At 35.8% G+C, this 16,779-nt stretch overlaps 1 protein-coding gene across 2 annotated transcripts; it reads right to left on the bottom strand.

Annotated features, from left to right (window-relative positions):
• Positions 1 to 1,571: 1,571 nt before the first annotated feature.
• Positions 1,572 to 16,564, bottom strand: LOC113048296 (importin-8). Of its 2 annotated transcripts, none has more exons than XM_026210021.1 (25): positions 16,353 to 16,564; positions 15,055 to 15,136; positions 14,764 to 14,920; positions 14,529 to 14,687; positions 13,847 to 14,003; positions 13,678 to 13,767; positions 13,499 to 13,593; positions 12,782 to 12,866; positions 12,541 to 12,675; positions 12,359 to 12,458; positions 11,451 to 11,527; positions 11,018 to 11,134; positions 10,836 to 10,925; positions 9,044 to 9,209; positions 8,570 to 8,730; positions 8,363 to 8,488; positions 7,421 to 7,496; positions 6,866 to 6,991; positions 6,545 to 6,642; positions 6,351 to 6,446; positions 5,499 to 5,719; positions 4,800 to 5,005; positions 3,519 to 3,743; positions 2,561 to 2,690; positions 1,572 to 2,266 (listed from the first exon to the last, which is right to left on the bottom strand). In XM_026210021.1, coding segments are annotated over exons 1-25 (3,060 nt in total). In that variant the 5' UTR covers positions 16,437 to 16,564; the 3' UTR covers positions 1,572 to 2,265. The 2 variants fall into 2 exon arrangements, with proteins under 2 accessions (XP_026065806.1, XP_026065807.1); XM_026210022.1 differs by having other exon boundaries at positions 7,430 to 7,496.
• Between the last annotated feature and the right edge of the window lie 215 nt (positions 16,565 to 16,779).

The following is a 16,779-nucleotide window of genomic DNA, read 5'->3' as shown; positions in this document are numbered from 1 at the left end:
AAGTTGTACTTTTCTGTTTTATGTGTATTGTGCATTTTTTGTGTGCAAAAAAACCCATAACTTTTTTATTTTGTGACAGAAACAGGTTTCTTTGGTGTATAAATGAGAATAACTGGAACCTGCAAAAGATGTTTTATAGCCACGAAATTTAATAGTAAAACTAGTTCACTTTAAGGAATGAAATATTAGTTGGTACTAAATGTTAAGATAATGTGCTTTGATAATAATGGATGTAATTTGAAGAACTGGTTATTCTCTCTTATTTTTGTCAAAATAGTGCACAAGTATTTCTGTATGGCACAAGTTAGTTCAAAAGGTTATGCTACTGATTAGATTTTAGATTTTTATACATTGTGGTTATTAAAAAAAGATAACAAAATGGCAAACAGAACCTGAAAATGTCTTACATTGCTTATACAAAATACCATAACATTTATAGTTATAGCAGTATATGTAGGCAGAAACTCTGGTTTCTTAACAAGGTGAAATTTTGGAGGAGAGAATGAGAACATGAAATGTAAATTATGGAGCGAATGAGATGGAGCGAGCGCAAGCTGGAAATCAATGAAGAGCTGTGGGATATTTCACACAATGATTGCACTGCCTTGACCGTGATCTGTGCTTCCACACAGAGCCAGTCATAAGCAAACTGCTTTGAATTTGGACTTGCTAATGGAACAGCAAGATAGGGATAATGAATCACGATGATAAACGCACTTTTAAAGATTCATTGATGGGTGAACATCTGGTTAAACATGATTTTATACAAGAAATGTTAGAATTACCCTGGGGGGGGAGAGGGTTGCTTTTCTGCATTATGAAATGATTCTCATGACAATTATGCACATTTAAACACGCTCTACCAACTGTCAGTAGCATATTATTTATATTGTGCATAAATTTAATAGTGCATAATTTGCAACCATAAATCATGTTAATATCTGAAGTACTGAATATTATAAAATATTTTCATGTACATTTACTCATTTAGCAGATTTGTGTTTTGAATTCATGTAGTTGGAACAAGAATATATACATATATCTACACACACACACACACACACACCTATATACACACATTATATATAGAGTCACACACACACACACATAAAATAAAAAATGCCCTAAGAATTCAAAAAAAAAAAAAGTTCAATTTAAAATATAAATATTATAAATTATTAATATTACACATACATATATACACATATATATATATATATATATATATATATATATATACACACATATATATATATATATACACACATATATATATATATATATATATATATATATATATATATATATATATATATATATATTTATTTATTTATTTTTATGTGCACAATTTTCTGTCTGAAAAACTGTCTCTCAAAAATATCTAAATGGTACTTAGATTTCATTTTCTATATATAATTTCTATAAATTCTATTTTGAAATTGGGGTGAAATATGATTCGGCTAAATATGCTAAATAAAACGATACACAAATAGATGATCAAGCTACTGCATAACCACACACACACACACACACACACACACACACACACACACACACACACACATACATACAAAAAAACCATACAAATGCTTAGTGCTATATTAACATTTATGATTTAAGTTAGTTCTGAAAACTGACTGTTACAAAAACAAACTCTGAAACATATAAACATATGACAGCTATAAACATCGTCCTTCTGACATCTAGCCAGTGCACATGATCTGTTTGGGCAGAAAAATGCCTACGAATCTCTGAAGGCACTGACCAACACAACAAATCCCTCCATCTGTGTGGTGTCCGTCTGTCTCTCTCTGGCTTGCCTTGACATGTCTCACCTCACTGCCTTGCTCAAGTTTCTTAATCACTCACTGCAAACGGAGGAGAGACTGAGAGAAACAGAATATACAACATTCACTTACTCGTTCATACACACACCTGTCAGCACACATGTGCAAACACCCACAATTCTGTACAGATGTGCAGACACACACACATACACACACACGCACACACACACACACAGCTTCAGGGAAGGTGACCTAGAGTAACCTCTTCGACCTCACTGGAGCTTTTCTGACTAGTTTTGACAATGTTTCAGTGTTCCTGTTAAGAATCATGGACCTGAAGAGCTTGCTTTGGGTCTCCATCTTGACCGAGATGTCTCTAGTATCCAGAGTTCAGGCTGTTTTCAGTGTCAGAATTCTGTACAGATCCAAATCCAAGGTGTCAGGTATCTCAAACCTGCCTCAGAACAACTGGAACATCTCTACAGGGAGATGATGAAACAATCTAGCATTATTTCAAGTGTTTGAAGTAGCAACAGCAATCATCAGACAGATAAATAATGTAAATGTTAAATGTGCAAGATTGGCGACAAATGTTCTGTGTCGCTGAGTCCTATCATAATGTTACCGTTTTTTTATTTTAAACAGTGTCAATCGTACACATTATTGTTTCAGATAACGTCCCGCCCATTTGAGAGCTTTATAAATCATATACAGAGGCAGAACCTTTAGACGAGACTGGAATGGTCTTGAAAAGGTCACACATACACTCTTACCAGAGGCCTTTGAGTCCTGCGCTCCTCCTCTGCTGGGCAAGGTTATAGATCTCCTGCAGCTGTTTCCTCTGGTCTTCACTCAGAGGAGATGTGAGCGACTGATACCAGCCTGCATCTGAACTCTGAACACCTGCAACAGGAAGTGGTTCCAATTACTGGTGCTATACTTGTGGGAAATTGCTGAACATCAATTTTTTCGCAATGTTCAAATAAATTAATAATAATAATTATAAAAAAAATTATCCAATAAACAATATATATATATAAAAATAGCTAAAGAATAAAAAAAGAAAATAAAGGAGGATATTTTATCTTGCAACATGCTATATCCAAAATGTATTTGTTAAATAAATAATGACTTATAAAATTATTATACATGCAATTTTAATGACCAAGTTAATTAACAAACTATGTGGAATATTTTTATTAGGACCATTCCAGCTCTTGAAATGATAAGCAGGAAAAAAAATTATTTTATCTGAACACCAAATAAAAAATATTTATTCCATGGATAGATAAATAAATAAACAAAAAATATTTAAATAAATATTCAATATTGATATTGAGCAAAGACAAACAAAAAAAATTAGCACTGAACATTTTTGACTTTTGGGGAGTTGACATTTCCTGCTGTGTGACATGCTATACACAAATTGTTATTATTAATTAAATATTTATTATGACTGCAATTTTCTTTGATGAAGTTAAGTAAGAAACTACATTAAAAAATTAGGAATTAAAAAAAAATGTTTACAACATTACATGACTATTTCAAATTAACTAGAGTTAAAAATGGTGAAAAACCTACTGTAATAAATGTTAACCTAAAATTTTGTTGTTGATTAAAATAAGTCTATGGGCATATCCATAAACCACTCATTTATTTAATGTAATAAATGTATTATGTAAATGCACATGTCTGGTATATTACGGAGTTAAAAAATAAAATTGTGCATACGGAGCAGGGATGCGGTGAAGAACTGATATTCATCCTCTCCATTGTCATAGTCCAGTGGTGTACTGTACTCCTCTAATGGGGTCCCCTCCAGACCTTCGTCATCCCAATATTCATCATCATCCTCATCATCATCATCATCTTCATCATCATTCCCAGTGGGAGCGCCGGACGACTGCAGGGCCACCCCTTTCTGACCGACCTCATCCTCGTCGCTAGGAATCTCCTCTGGAAAACAGACATGAAGAATTTCCAAACTCAGTGTTGTAAATTTCCTGAGTAGAAACAGGAAGGGTTTGGTGACGGGGTCTGAATCTTGTTGAAGTAAAGGTCATTTCTAAAAATAGAGATTTCCAGTGTTTGAATCTCACACTACCTCTCTACCACTGGTATGGAGCTAAAAAAAAAATATTATATGTTAGTAAATTATGACAGAATGTTTGGGTGAACTTTCCCTTTAAGGCTAGTTTTCAGAGAATATATCTTAAATTAAGGTCATCATTTCTTGATTTAAGCATACACTTCTCACTAAATTTGGTTAGAATTATGCTTGAACGCAATACTGCATAGTTGTCTCTCCAAAAGCCCAAACATTAAAGGCATACTGGAAACATGCAAGCTGGCATGCAGCTGATGGCTGGGTCTCATTATAGTATCAATAAATCCATAACTCCAACAGTATGATGCTGTCAGAATTCAGGTCAGGGGTGTAGGTTCGTGAAGCTCTATTCAATTGGTTTGATTGCTTGATGCCTAAAGGTTCAGAATCATGTTAAACTAACACGCACAAGACGTTCCTCAATCACCCATGTCTCCAGGGCCCTGTTAGTGATACAATCGGTTCTCAGTCATCCATAAACCCTGATGACTAAAGACCAACCTGAAGCTATATATGCCAGAAATAGTACTTCCTGTGCAGGGATCAAGTTTACCTGGGGTGAAGCAAGATAAGGACTTGAGGAAACTGTGAGATTAATATAACCATACAGACCACCAAATACAGCAACAAGCATAGATCTCAACAGGTCACTGCGTAAAGACCTAATTACATTCTAACTTGCAATTTTATGCATAATTAAGCATTTTTGGTTTCCCAAAAACATGTTTCTGAAAGACAATTTTCTACTCTTCTGTGACCCTTCTTTAATTATAGCGATTTCTATGGTACCTGCTTTATGTAAATTAGGTCATGCATATATAGAAGTCTTAAAGGTACAGACACTAAACACTTCACAAGTGAATTGTTTGGGAGTTTCTCTCCTGTAATGTCACACACAATCTCACCATTCTCTTCCTCCTCTGAGCCTGGAGCTCTGGAGAGCTGCTCCGGTTTGTTGAGCACTCGAGAGGCGTAGATGTGCTTTAAACCCAGGAAGAGGAGGAGGATGGAGGGAACGATCTGCCCTGCAACTTCCTCCAGGACCGCAGGGCGGCTGGGCAGCTCCATCAAAACACTGAGCCCAATGATGCACATCTTACGATCATGAAGTCTGGGGACCACAACAATAAAGCAACAGGAAGCAATCATATATTAATTAAAAAAAATCAAAGAGAGAACAAAAAAGATGGCAGTGACACTCTTTAACAAGAACTGGAAAACAATACAAATGGCTGTAGATCAGAATTGAATTGTAACATGAATTTGAATGTTCCATCTATTCAGTGTTAAAATGCTCATTTATAAGTCATCAGACGGCAGTTATTATTTAAATCTATATATCCAGTAGTCATTTAAATATCTTTGAATATCATTCTATTTTTTCTATTTCTAAATTCGAGTTCAGTATACTAAACTTTGGAATTCAACAGAAATTTTAAACCGTTCCAAACGTTAGTTTTAAGCAGAGTTCATCTCTGTCAGGAGCAGCTGCCACATCAGCATAAATCCAAAAAAATGTGTTTAATCTAAACCAATCTCCTTAAATAAAGTGCAAGTGCCATTCTGAACCAAATAAAAGGTATTTCCTGTAAAAACAGCCTTACCCTAAGAAGAACTCTGTGTCGTTCATCCATTGGTTGATGAACTGCGCTGTGATTGGCTCGGGGCTGTGTGGGAAGCGTATGTTCTCCAGTGTGTGTATGAGTTGGGTGGGGTTGTAGTACAGAGCTGCGATCACTACTTGTAGACACATGGTGCGGAGCTCGCTGGACTTCACACCTCGTGTTAACCGCTCCAACACCGCCTCCACAAACAGAGGGATACACTAAAAAACATCCACAGGCACCAAAATTCGATGTTACATTAATGTGAATGTTTGATATGGCTCATTAAACCAACAATACACACCATTAATTAATCAACTGTCACTTATAAAGCATCTTGACCAGGGTTTTTATCATTCATTTAATTATCATTACTTACAAAACTGTATTATATATATATATATATAGAGAGAGAGAGAGAGAGTAAACATGAATAATAAATAATAGTATTTTTGACAAAAACATTTTTAATAATATATATAACATGAAAAAGTAAAAAAAAAAAAAAGTTAATGTTGCCTTGGCAATAAACTGAAATTAATTTAAATTGCAATAAAAATATTAATAAACATACTTAAACTGAATTAAAACTAAAATAAAAAAATTCTAACAACATAATAACAGAATTGCAATAATAGAAGAGAAAGACTAATAAAAACGAATAAAATAAAAATAAACTACTAAAAATGAAAGTAAAACTTTAAATATCACTGAAAAGCTAATTTAAAATATTAATAAAAAATAAATTGGTACATCAAAAAAATACAAAAATAACAGTGGTCCTGACACACAAAATAATATGACAAAACGCACCTAAACTTACAGATATATACCAACCCACACACAACTCACCTGGTCAATGCCGCGTCCACGGCACTGTAATATAATGACCTCTAGAAGTTTGGCAGCATGGCATTCTGTGTCTTCCCCAGCATCACTCGTAAGGACCTGGGGGGTGAGAGGTCAAAAGGTCAAATGCATATGGAAGAATGACAGTAAATGCACTTTAAATGGAAACATTTAATAGAGGAAATGCATATTAAGACCTTTTTGCACATGGTGTAAATGACCTCCAGGTATTTGGGGTCTGACAGCAGCATATTTGTGTCCACGGTAACATAATTGTGCAAGAGGGGCATCATATCTACATCAACAGGGTAATACATCACATCATTAACCAAGTACTCAATATAGCCACAATCATTTTCAAAAGACTCTCATAAACACGCACATCCATCAACTTAACGACTCTTTCAACCTAGTTCAAACATGACATGATTTATAGTTTAAGGTGGAGCAGAGAGATCGAGTCAGAGCTTGGCTCTCAGCTGCGTTTCTATTATCTGAGCTACATGCTTGTCTGAGACCTGTGAAATAATCAAAGCAGTCATGCTGGAAGACGTTGTACAGGACCCCCAACAGCTGCCACATCTGAGGGGAGATGGAATAACAGGTGAGTCCAAACGCCAGCGACAAGATCTCCTCATAAAACTCTGAAAAAGACAGAGAGAACGTAAGTGATCGCTTCTAAAACAGAGACGGGATGTTTTGTGGACAGTCAGAAATCGCTGAATGATATTTGCATTACATATTTAAAAAGTACTGATATTGAAATTTTTATTCCAAGCTCCACCATGTGGTCAATTGTTGCAGTTACTTTGTAAGAGGTGTTCAAACTGACAGATTTGACTACTAGAGTTTCTACTGTCTTCACTCCCATTGGTAGTTGAGTGGTAGAGCATCTCATTGCTATATTTGCATAAACTCACACTAAGTTCACATTTTTTCGCCAACTCTGATTGAAAGCTTTGCTTTGTCACTGCAAATTGCTATCAGTGTGAATGCATCTTTATGGGGATGTCTTTAAATGTAACAATTATTACTGCAAAAATCCATGATAAATAATCTTGTCACACACACACCTGCCATACCTATGATGGGTTTCTGGAGGACGAGACCAATCACCTGCAGGCATATTACCTCCAGCTGTTGACTGATCTAAGATTGAGAGAAACAGAGAAAGAGAGAGGGGGCGGTATTTCAACCTTATTTCTGTTTTCAGAAACATGTTCAAACTTATCTTGATGCAATTAAAAGAGACTGTTCACCCAAACATGATCGTTCTGATCAGCCCATTTCAGACCAGTTTTGTGACCTGGATAATCATATTCATTTTATAAGATTTGAGTGAAAAGAACAATTTGTTTATGAATCTGACATTTCAGTCCATTCCAAAAAAAAAGGGGGGCAAAAAATGCATAATTTTTATATAATCAATTATGAAACATGTGCAACAACTTTACATACAATTTCCTCCAACAAAAATTAATCCAATGCAGAACTCTGATTGTTTTTTTTTGTTTGTTTTTTTACACTTAAGTAAAAATAAAATAAAAAAAGTTGCAAGCCGATATACAAGTAATGAACATAATCATTTAAAAGTTTGGGGTCAATAAGATTATTCAATTGTTTAATAAAATTATTCAATTGTTTTTGAAAGAAGTCTCTTATGCTCAAAGTCTGCATTTATTTGATCAAAAATACAGTATAAACAATAATATTGTGAAATATTATTACAGTTCAAAATAACTGTTTTCTACATTTTTAAAATGTCATTTATTTCTGTAAAGGCAAAGCATCATAACTCCAGCCTTCAGTGCCACATGATCCTTCAGAAATAATTTTAATAACAGCATTTATTTGAAACAGTAACATTACCGTATAAATGTTATTAATGTCTTTGCTGTCACTTCCTACTAACTAAATACATTGATCAATCCACTCTGAATACAAGTCAGAAAAACAGTAGTGTATTCTTCTCATGCTAAAAATTCACGAGAAAGGCCTTAAGCACGTGTGCAAACCTCTTTCCGGTCCCCCATGACTGTGAGGATGGTGTCTATGGTGCTGAGGATACCCAGAGCCATCACAGTCTTATCTTCACTTTCCTCGTATTCTTCACTCTGGAGAATCTTGCTGAAGATCTCCGCCTGCGCACGACAACCCCTTTTAGCATTAAACCCTGTCTTTACTTAATGCAAAACTTAGAAGCCAGTTTAAGAGTGCAGTACCAGGTTCTGCGTCATATCCACCGCAATGCCGGCCACTTCCTCGCTGTATTCACAGATCATCTTCTGAATGACGCTGGTGAGGTCATCGTTCTCCGTTTCTTTGATGATGTGCAGCAGCTCCTGCATCACAGGCTTGATGAAGGGCCGGATGTAGACCTTAGCTGCACTCAAACAACACACAAAAGGTGGAAAGAGGGAAGGATTATGTAAGTACTGGACAGGCAGACAGCAGACTTTCATTAAAACAGGTTAATCCGCTCGTCTCTAAAACCGATTACAGAGAGTAAACCAATTTAATTTAGTAAAACTAATCTGATGCTTATTAAGTGCATTAGTGTTCTGCATTTAGTTCTCAAATGAAAGTAGACGTATATATATAATATTTTCATTATGTTTTATTTTGAACAAAACCTACATATTTTTTATTTATTGCAGCTCCTTTTATTTATTTTTTATTTTTGTGTGGCTTCAGACCTTGTTCCTGGTTCCTGACCAGCATCTGCAGTGCAATGGCCGCCTCCACTTTGACCGGCATCTCCTTGTCATCCACCAGGTTCTGTTTGACCAGCTCCACAGCGTTCCTCAGGACCAGCTCGTTGTGGAACTTCAGAGGACTGAAGGAGTGCAGCACCCAGCATGCCTGCACACACACCGCAGAAAGAGCAGAAATAAGACTCCATGGAAACTGGTGTTGCTTTGAAGGACCCTTGACAGATGCAGTTTTGATAGCCAAAAGCACTGGGCAAAACATCCTCTGAAATTCTACTAGTCGTGGGTTGTTTGAGTGACAAGTTGGTCATGTCCACCAGAAATGGACAATGAGCACAGACGATTAATACAGTAAATGATAGATAGTAGAAAAAAAAATCATGCTAATTAATAACTTCAATTGCACAAAATGCGTTCTCAGAAAAAAACAAAAAAAACAAGACAGGAACATTTTGCACAGCAGGCAATTTGACAATATTTGTCTTGGAATTTATTGTTGGAGATTTTGTTAAGAATGCAGTGCTTTGATGAACATAACAGCGCCACTTTAGAGGGTTGAATTTATGGACACAATTCCTCTGAGATGGTTTTATCATACTGACAGCTAGTCTAATAGTTAGTTTTTTTTTATTATTATTCAATTCAAATTCAATTCAAATTTATTTGTATAGCGCTTTTTACAATACCCATTGTTTCAAAGCAGCTTTAAAGAAAACGCATGTGTCTACATTACAATTTAGAGGGATCTGTTATCAGAAGTGAATGTATCCAAGTAATGTTCATTTAACAAATGAACAGTTCAAGGTAATAGAATCCTACAATTTTAATTACAAAAACTTTAAATGTAAAGAAATCTCAATAACTGACTAGTCATTGTTTAAAACCTGTTAACTGTCACCCGTCCACTCTGTGGGACGCCTACATTTACTTCACTATATTACAATTAAATCTAATCGAATCTTGACAAACTATATATCGTTGGAAATGGCTAAGACTCCCAAATATATATTTTACCAGTGTTTTTTGCTAAAAATTATGTAGGAAAAGTAATCGATTAATTTATGAGCACCCTCAAAAATCGACTTTTGACCTTTGTTTAAAAAAGAAGACTTCTTTGTTGCCTTTTTCTCTATCACATTTTAGAAATCATCAGAAGTTATATATCGACTGAAAACTTAAAATCTCAAAATTCATCCTTTAAAACCCATTTTAAAATCAGACATTGCATTTCCATGTAAATTGTACTTCAATATAATGTTACAAAATATTTTCATTCAGGAATTATAAAAATTTAAGTTGGATCGTGCACTACAAAGTCAATTTTCAAAAATGTGAGTGACAGTTAAGGGGTTAAAGGATTAGTTGACCAACCGACAATCATTTTTCATCAACATAAATGAAAGAAAATACATACAATAATATATTAAAGAAAATAAATTAAAATTAGAAATGTTAACTGAAATAAGTTTAAGTACTAACATTACCAAATGAGCTAAAACTGAAATAAAAACTAAAACCATTTAGGTAAAAAAAAAAAAAACTATAAAAATGTTAAAAGCACATAATACATTTACTAAAATAAAAAAAACTAAAATAAACTCAAAAGAAAAAAATATATATTTGAAAAAAAATAAAATAATAAAACCTAAATTAAAATGACTAAAACTAATAATAGTATATAAATAATATAAAAAACACTGATCCCTACTAAATAGTTTCAGTAATTTTGCATAATTTCATCTGGCAGCTAAACGGTTGGCAGTAAACACTCACTCACCCGGGCCCTTAAGTAGCCAAGATTAGAGTTGAGCAGAGGAAACACGTAGTTTTGTAACATGAGCTCCATCTGGTCCCTGTACACCCGCTTCTGCAGGAAGACAAGGAAAAGCAGAAACACTAATGAAGAAAGCCTATAGTTAAATTAGGAACACAGAGAAGATCTTGCTTATTAAATGTAACCTTTTGCAAGGGTTGAGCCAAGGCACCGATCACATGCAGCGCCCCATCCTTCCTTCGGGGGTCAGTGTTGGGGTCCATGAGGATCTGATGGCAAAACTCCATCATATGAGGCAAGACCTGACAAAGACACGGAAAGGATGAGAGGACGAACCCACAGTCAATGGGAGATGCCATTTACCCCTAAAAATGTGAAATTAAATCATATGTGAATGTGTGACCTCTGTTCATTTTTGCAGAAAACAGCACCTGCAATAAAATACTTGAGGTTACTTCACGCTCAATCCTTCCCTTGAAACTGCTTCCTTTCAGTATCTCTAGCAAGTAACTCTGATCAGATCTAAAGGCGTTTTGTGGGAAGTCTGGCGGGGGTCTTTGGAATGTTAAATGTAAACAAGAGCTCTGGAGTTAAAGAGCGGTCTGAGGGTGGACTCACCTCCTTCCTCTTCCTGGCTGCTGTACATAACAGAGTCTGAGCGGCCGTGGCGGGGGACACATGATCGTCATACATATCTACAGCAGAACACACACGAGGAACCACACAGATCAGCCAATCACGTCATTACGCAATCAAAAACCACAGGTCCTATTCCTGAATTCACTGACAGGAAATTAAACTGCTTGCAAGCAGGAATTAAAGCTGCAGTAGGTAACTTTTGTAAAAATATATTTTTTAACATATTTCTTAAACCGGTCATTATGTCCTGACAGTAGAATATGAGACAGATAATCTGTGAAAAAATCAAGCTCCTCTGGCTCCTCCCAGTGTCCTATTGCCATTTGCAGAAAGTCATGCGCTCCCGGTAAAAAACAACCAATCAGAGCTGCGGTCCGTAACTTTGTTTGTGTTCAAAATGTAGAAAAATGTATATAATAAGCGAGTACACCATGAATCCATTTTCCAAACCGTGTTTTTAGCCTTTCCTGAACCACTAGGGTATACCTATAATAAGTGTTTATATTCGGACTACTTTAGATTGCTTCGGGGAGACCGCAGCGGAGTAACCCAGTACCTTTGTGATTCTTCATAGACATAAACAGAGAGAAGTAGTTCCGGCTACGATGTTCTTCCGCAAGACACAAGCAGTTCTGTTTATTAACCGCTAGAGCGTCAAAAGTTCCCTACCGCAGCTTTAATATATGATTTTGTAATAATGCTATTGAGGTTTTTAAATCAGAAACACTATTAAAACATCTCTCTCATATTCATAAAATTGACAATATCTGAAATTAGTAAAATGACACTGTCAGAGAACTTAACGCCCAAAAAAGCACAATAAGGAAGCTTTACAAAGCGACAAGGAGAAAAACAATATTAAAAAAATATGAACCAAGCACACTGACTGAATTTCATGCGGATGTACTCGTACGGATCTTCCTGCCATAGTCTTTCATCTTCATCTTTATAGCACATCAGAGGAAACACAACCTCCTGAGTTATAGTCTGCAGAGACAGAGATATTAAGCTGTATGAAAGTCATCATTTTCATCAAGTCATGTGATGCTGTGTCTCAGCTGCTTCCCACCTGCATGTGTGGTTTCATCTGTTTCCATGTGAGTGAGTGCGAGACGCCCTGAGTCATGTAGCTCAGAGCCTGCTGCAGGACACGAGGACTCACGAACTGTCTCTGTCTGTGCTGCTCGATCACTTTTAACAAGACCTGCAGGGAACAACAGGATCAGCAATCATGGTACATCACTGTAGCATGGTACCACAATAATAAAACCATTTATTTATTTTTTTTGCACTACAAATGTTACTCATACCTGCTGGATTCCTACGGAATAAGTCTTCAAGAAAAAGTCAGCAAACTCAACATATTCTTTTGTTACATTTCCTGGACTGCCATATCTGTGAACAGAAAATCAGCACCAATCAATTAATATTATAATATAATATAATAATTCCAAGTTATTGTAATCAAAATATACAAAATATAATATAGTATTTCCAAGTTATTATGATCAAAATATACTAATTATAACATAATATATATAAAAAATATATATTTATTTATTTCTTTTTAGTTCAAGTTATTGTGATCAAAATATAATACACCAATCAGCACAAATCAATTAACATTATAATATAATATAATAATTCCAAGTTATTGTGATTAAAAAATTATATAATCATATAGAAATATACAATTAATGTGCAAAATATAATATAATACTTTCAAGTTTTTGTGATCAAAATATACCTCTAATATACAAAATATAACACACAAAAATATTCCAATTATGTAATTAATCATACAAAAATATAATATAATATAATATAATATTCCAAGTTATTGTGGTTTAAAAATGACTGTAAATAATCCTAGAAAATATACAAATAATATATAAGAAATAATATCAAGTTATATCGGTTTTTAAGTTTGCCATTGTGAAAAGTGAATTTCCTATCAGGGGATCAATGAAGTTCTTTCTATTTTAAGTGACCAGAATTGATGCTTGTGATCTGGCTTGTTTAATCACCTCTCAAACATCCTCGTGATGATGTGCAGAGCCCATTTCTTGCATTTCCACCAGATCAGTTCTGGTCGATCGTCCTCATCAGCTTCTAGAGTTTCCTGAAAATCATCCGACAAAGAGTCATGAAATCATACTTACCAATAAGATCTTAAGTGTGAGGGAAAAATGCTTCACAAACGTACTGCTGGGACGTCCCGATCCACAACTGTGCGCAGGATCTCCATCCAGTGGGTCATGATGGCGTTACTGATCAACTGTAGTGGAAGGGAATACTGCGGATACAAACAGGGACTCAGTACTGACCTATCGGGAATAACCTGATAACCAAATGACACAAATGCTCACACACACCTGGACAAGTGCATGGAAAATCTTTAAGATTTGCTTCTGGATGAGAACTGAGATGAAGGTGGCATCAGACAGGAGTTGAGTGATGAGTTGCTGGATTCGTGGCAAGAAGATCTGCATTGCAGCCAACAGGGGGTCCCTCTCCTCAGCCTTCTTAAACCTGACCACCACAGAACCAACATGATCAACTTTCATCCATATTTCAATTAACTCTCTCATAGACCTTTAAAGGGCTAGTTCACACAGAAATTAAAAAGCTGATAAAACCATCACAATAATCCACAAGTAATCTACACGACTCTAGTCCATCAAAGTGAAAAAGCTACGTATTTGTAATGAACAAAAACCATCATTAAATCAAACTGTTGCTTCATGCTAAAATATGAGCCCTAGATCCATAATATTGTTATGTCCAGTGAAAAATGTTGTCTCATCTGAATCAGGGGAGAAGATCAAGTATCAAGAAAACAGTTCAAAACAAATATGTTGGTGAATTTTGAAGTTTGAGGACAACTGAGAATGGAGGAAGCATTATTATGGATTAATATTTTGACTGTACATTTTTTGGGTGAACTATTCCTTTAACCCAAATCTGATTGGAGGATGACAATTATGACACGACTAAACTGTGAAATATCCCAGGTTGGGACCTTTAAGAGAGACAAAAACCTTGTGGTTGACTTACTCATAGTTTTTGACCAGTTGGTAAAGAGCGAGCAGACTGCCGTACCAGCTCCCACTGTTCTGTGACTGCAGGTACAGATTAATTTTGTCCACTACGCCCGTCCACCGTCCAGGAAAGTCGTGTTTTATTATGGCACGCAAACATACTGTCAACTGAGCCCTGCCAACCGACAAAAAAAAGTCATTTTTTAAACAATAACACCTGCAAAAATGCCATACTTGCACAACTGACTCACCTTATGGACTCTGGACAGCGAATGATGGCCTCCACCATGTTTTCTCGGATCTGTCCACGATCGTTTTCATGAATGTTGAAGGGAAACACCACCTCCCCCAGAGTGGGCTCTCGGTCCTGCCAGTACTGACTCACCATGTTCTTCAGGTAGATGGCAGCTAGAGGAAGAATATAATGACTAACAGTGAAGGGAAAGATCTCAATCCAGAATGATTCACCAGGGTCATTCAGATTCAGAACCAGTCGTTTCTAAAGGTATAAAAAGCATCAAAAAACTGGTAGAAGCTCTCACCTGCCTGTCGCACAGGAAACTCCACCTGGTCGGATACAATGATCTGCAGCAGAGTTGGGGCGAAGTTGATGATCTTGTAAGACTGAAAACAAAAACAAAAATCTATATAATTCAAGAAGCTGATGACTTGATTTTTTTGTAAACATTAGCAATCTGCGATCCTAAATGGTTTATCTGAACTCAAGCGTCACTGTTCTCAGTGGTCATCAACTGGATTTTCTTCAGGAGTGAGATCAAGTGGCGAACCAATGTAGCTCTATAATTGTTACATTATCACACAGAATTGTTTGTTTCATGCTACCTGTATCCAGTCATTCAGAATGACTGTAATAGCATATAGTGAGAAAACATCATTAAATTCTCTTCATAACAACTGATTGGATGTAAAATGTAATGCAATGAACTGAAATAATGAATCTAATTCATTAAAAAAGAAATTTGATGCTTTTTGTATGCAGGCACATCAGCTCTCCCAAACACATATGAGTTAACCTAGAAGAGAAACTGGGTTTGCATCGAGCGCATTGTGCAGATTGCACCGAATTGCATCAGTGGTCTGCAACTGTGATTTACATGAAGCAGAATCAGGACACAATGAAAAATATCAAATCGCAGTATAACACCTGTTCTTATGTTGCTGCTGTTCATAATGTATATATAATCCTACATTGCTCTGTTCATAATGTACATAATCCCTACATAACATTCCTATTTATATTCTATATATATACTCTGCTCAATACTGTATATAGCAACGCCACTGTACAGTCTGTAAATCTTCACGTAATGTGTACTTATATGTATATAAAACACTATATTCTTGCACTTCTGGTTAGATGCTAACTGCATTTCATTAGCTCTGTACTTGTCTTGTACTCTGCATAATGACAATAAAGTTGAATCTAATCTAATCTAAATAAACTCTGTAGTAGTGCACATTCCACATCATTCATTGGGGTATTATGGGATTTTCTCTCTCTCTCTGGCATCAAGACTAAACCAGATCAGATCTTAGAATAAAGAACAGGACGCAAATATGATCTTAACTAGTTATTTGTTGCACACTGATGCTTTGATGCGTATTAACTAGTTTACCTTATAACGTTACTACATACAAAATCAACCATCTAATTAGTAAACAAAGATACCATTTTAACCGTTTAAACATTATCCTGCCTTATGCATTAAAAATAGGCCCTGATTTAGCATATTTATTCACTGAAACCATCTCTGCTCTTCTGGTGCTTATGTTTCCTTGAGAAACATCAAACTTCTCTAACGTTAGATGGTTCACCGACCTGGTTGAGTTCATTCTCAGCCGCTAGCCGTAGATTCGGGTCTATGGTGCCCTTCAGAGCCTGTATTATTCGATTGGGATCCATTAGGCCCGATGAGATGGATTAATTTTAATAAATTTTGGACTATCGGACAGATGCGCGGACAATCGGACGTCTCGGATCTTGCAAGCAGCCCTGCCCCAGTCTGCCAACAAGCGACTGTCAGCGTCGCAAAAAAACAGAGCCCAAGCGAAACGTTTACGGCAGAAGCTGGCATGACAACTGACGCTCACGCAAAAAATGAAAGGGACATTTATAAATATATTCAGTACAGACCAAAAGTTTGGAAACATTACTATTTTTAATGTTTTTGAAAGAAGTTTATTCTGCTCATCAAGCCTGCATTTATTAGATCAAAAATACTAGAATGTTCAGCATCATTAGTCCA

The sequence above is a fragment of the Carassius auratus genome, chromosome 29 (genome assembly GCF_003368295.1).
Source record: "Carassius auratus strain Wakin chromosome 29, ASM336829v1, whole genome shotgun sequence".
NCBI classification, from domain to species: Eukaryota; Metazoa; Chordata; class Actinopteri; order Cypriniformes; family Cyprinidae; genus Carassius; species Carassius auratus.
This window is presented reverse-complemented; position numbering and strand designations above follow the sequence as displayed.

Excerpts from the sequence above, each read along its gene's own strand:
- LOC113048296 (XM_026210021.1), bottom strand. The coding sequence starts at position 16,436 with ATGGATCCCAATCGAATAATACAGGCTCTGAAGGGCACCATAGACCCG. Across the intron at positions 8,489-8,569 it reads TGGATATGACGCAGAACCTG|GCGGAGATCTTCAGCAAGAT; the intron begins GTACTGCACTCT and ends TGTCGTGCGCAG. Across the intron at positions 6,643-6,865 it reads CTGCTTTGATTATTTCACAG|ATATGATGCCCCTCTTGCAC; the intron begins GTCTCAGACAAG and ends CTGTTGATGTAG.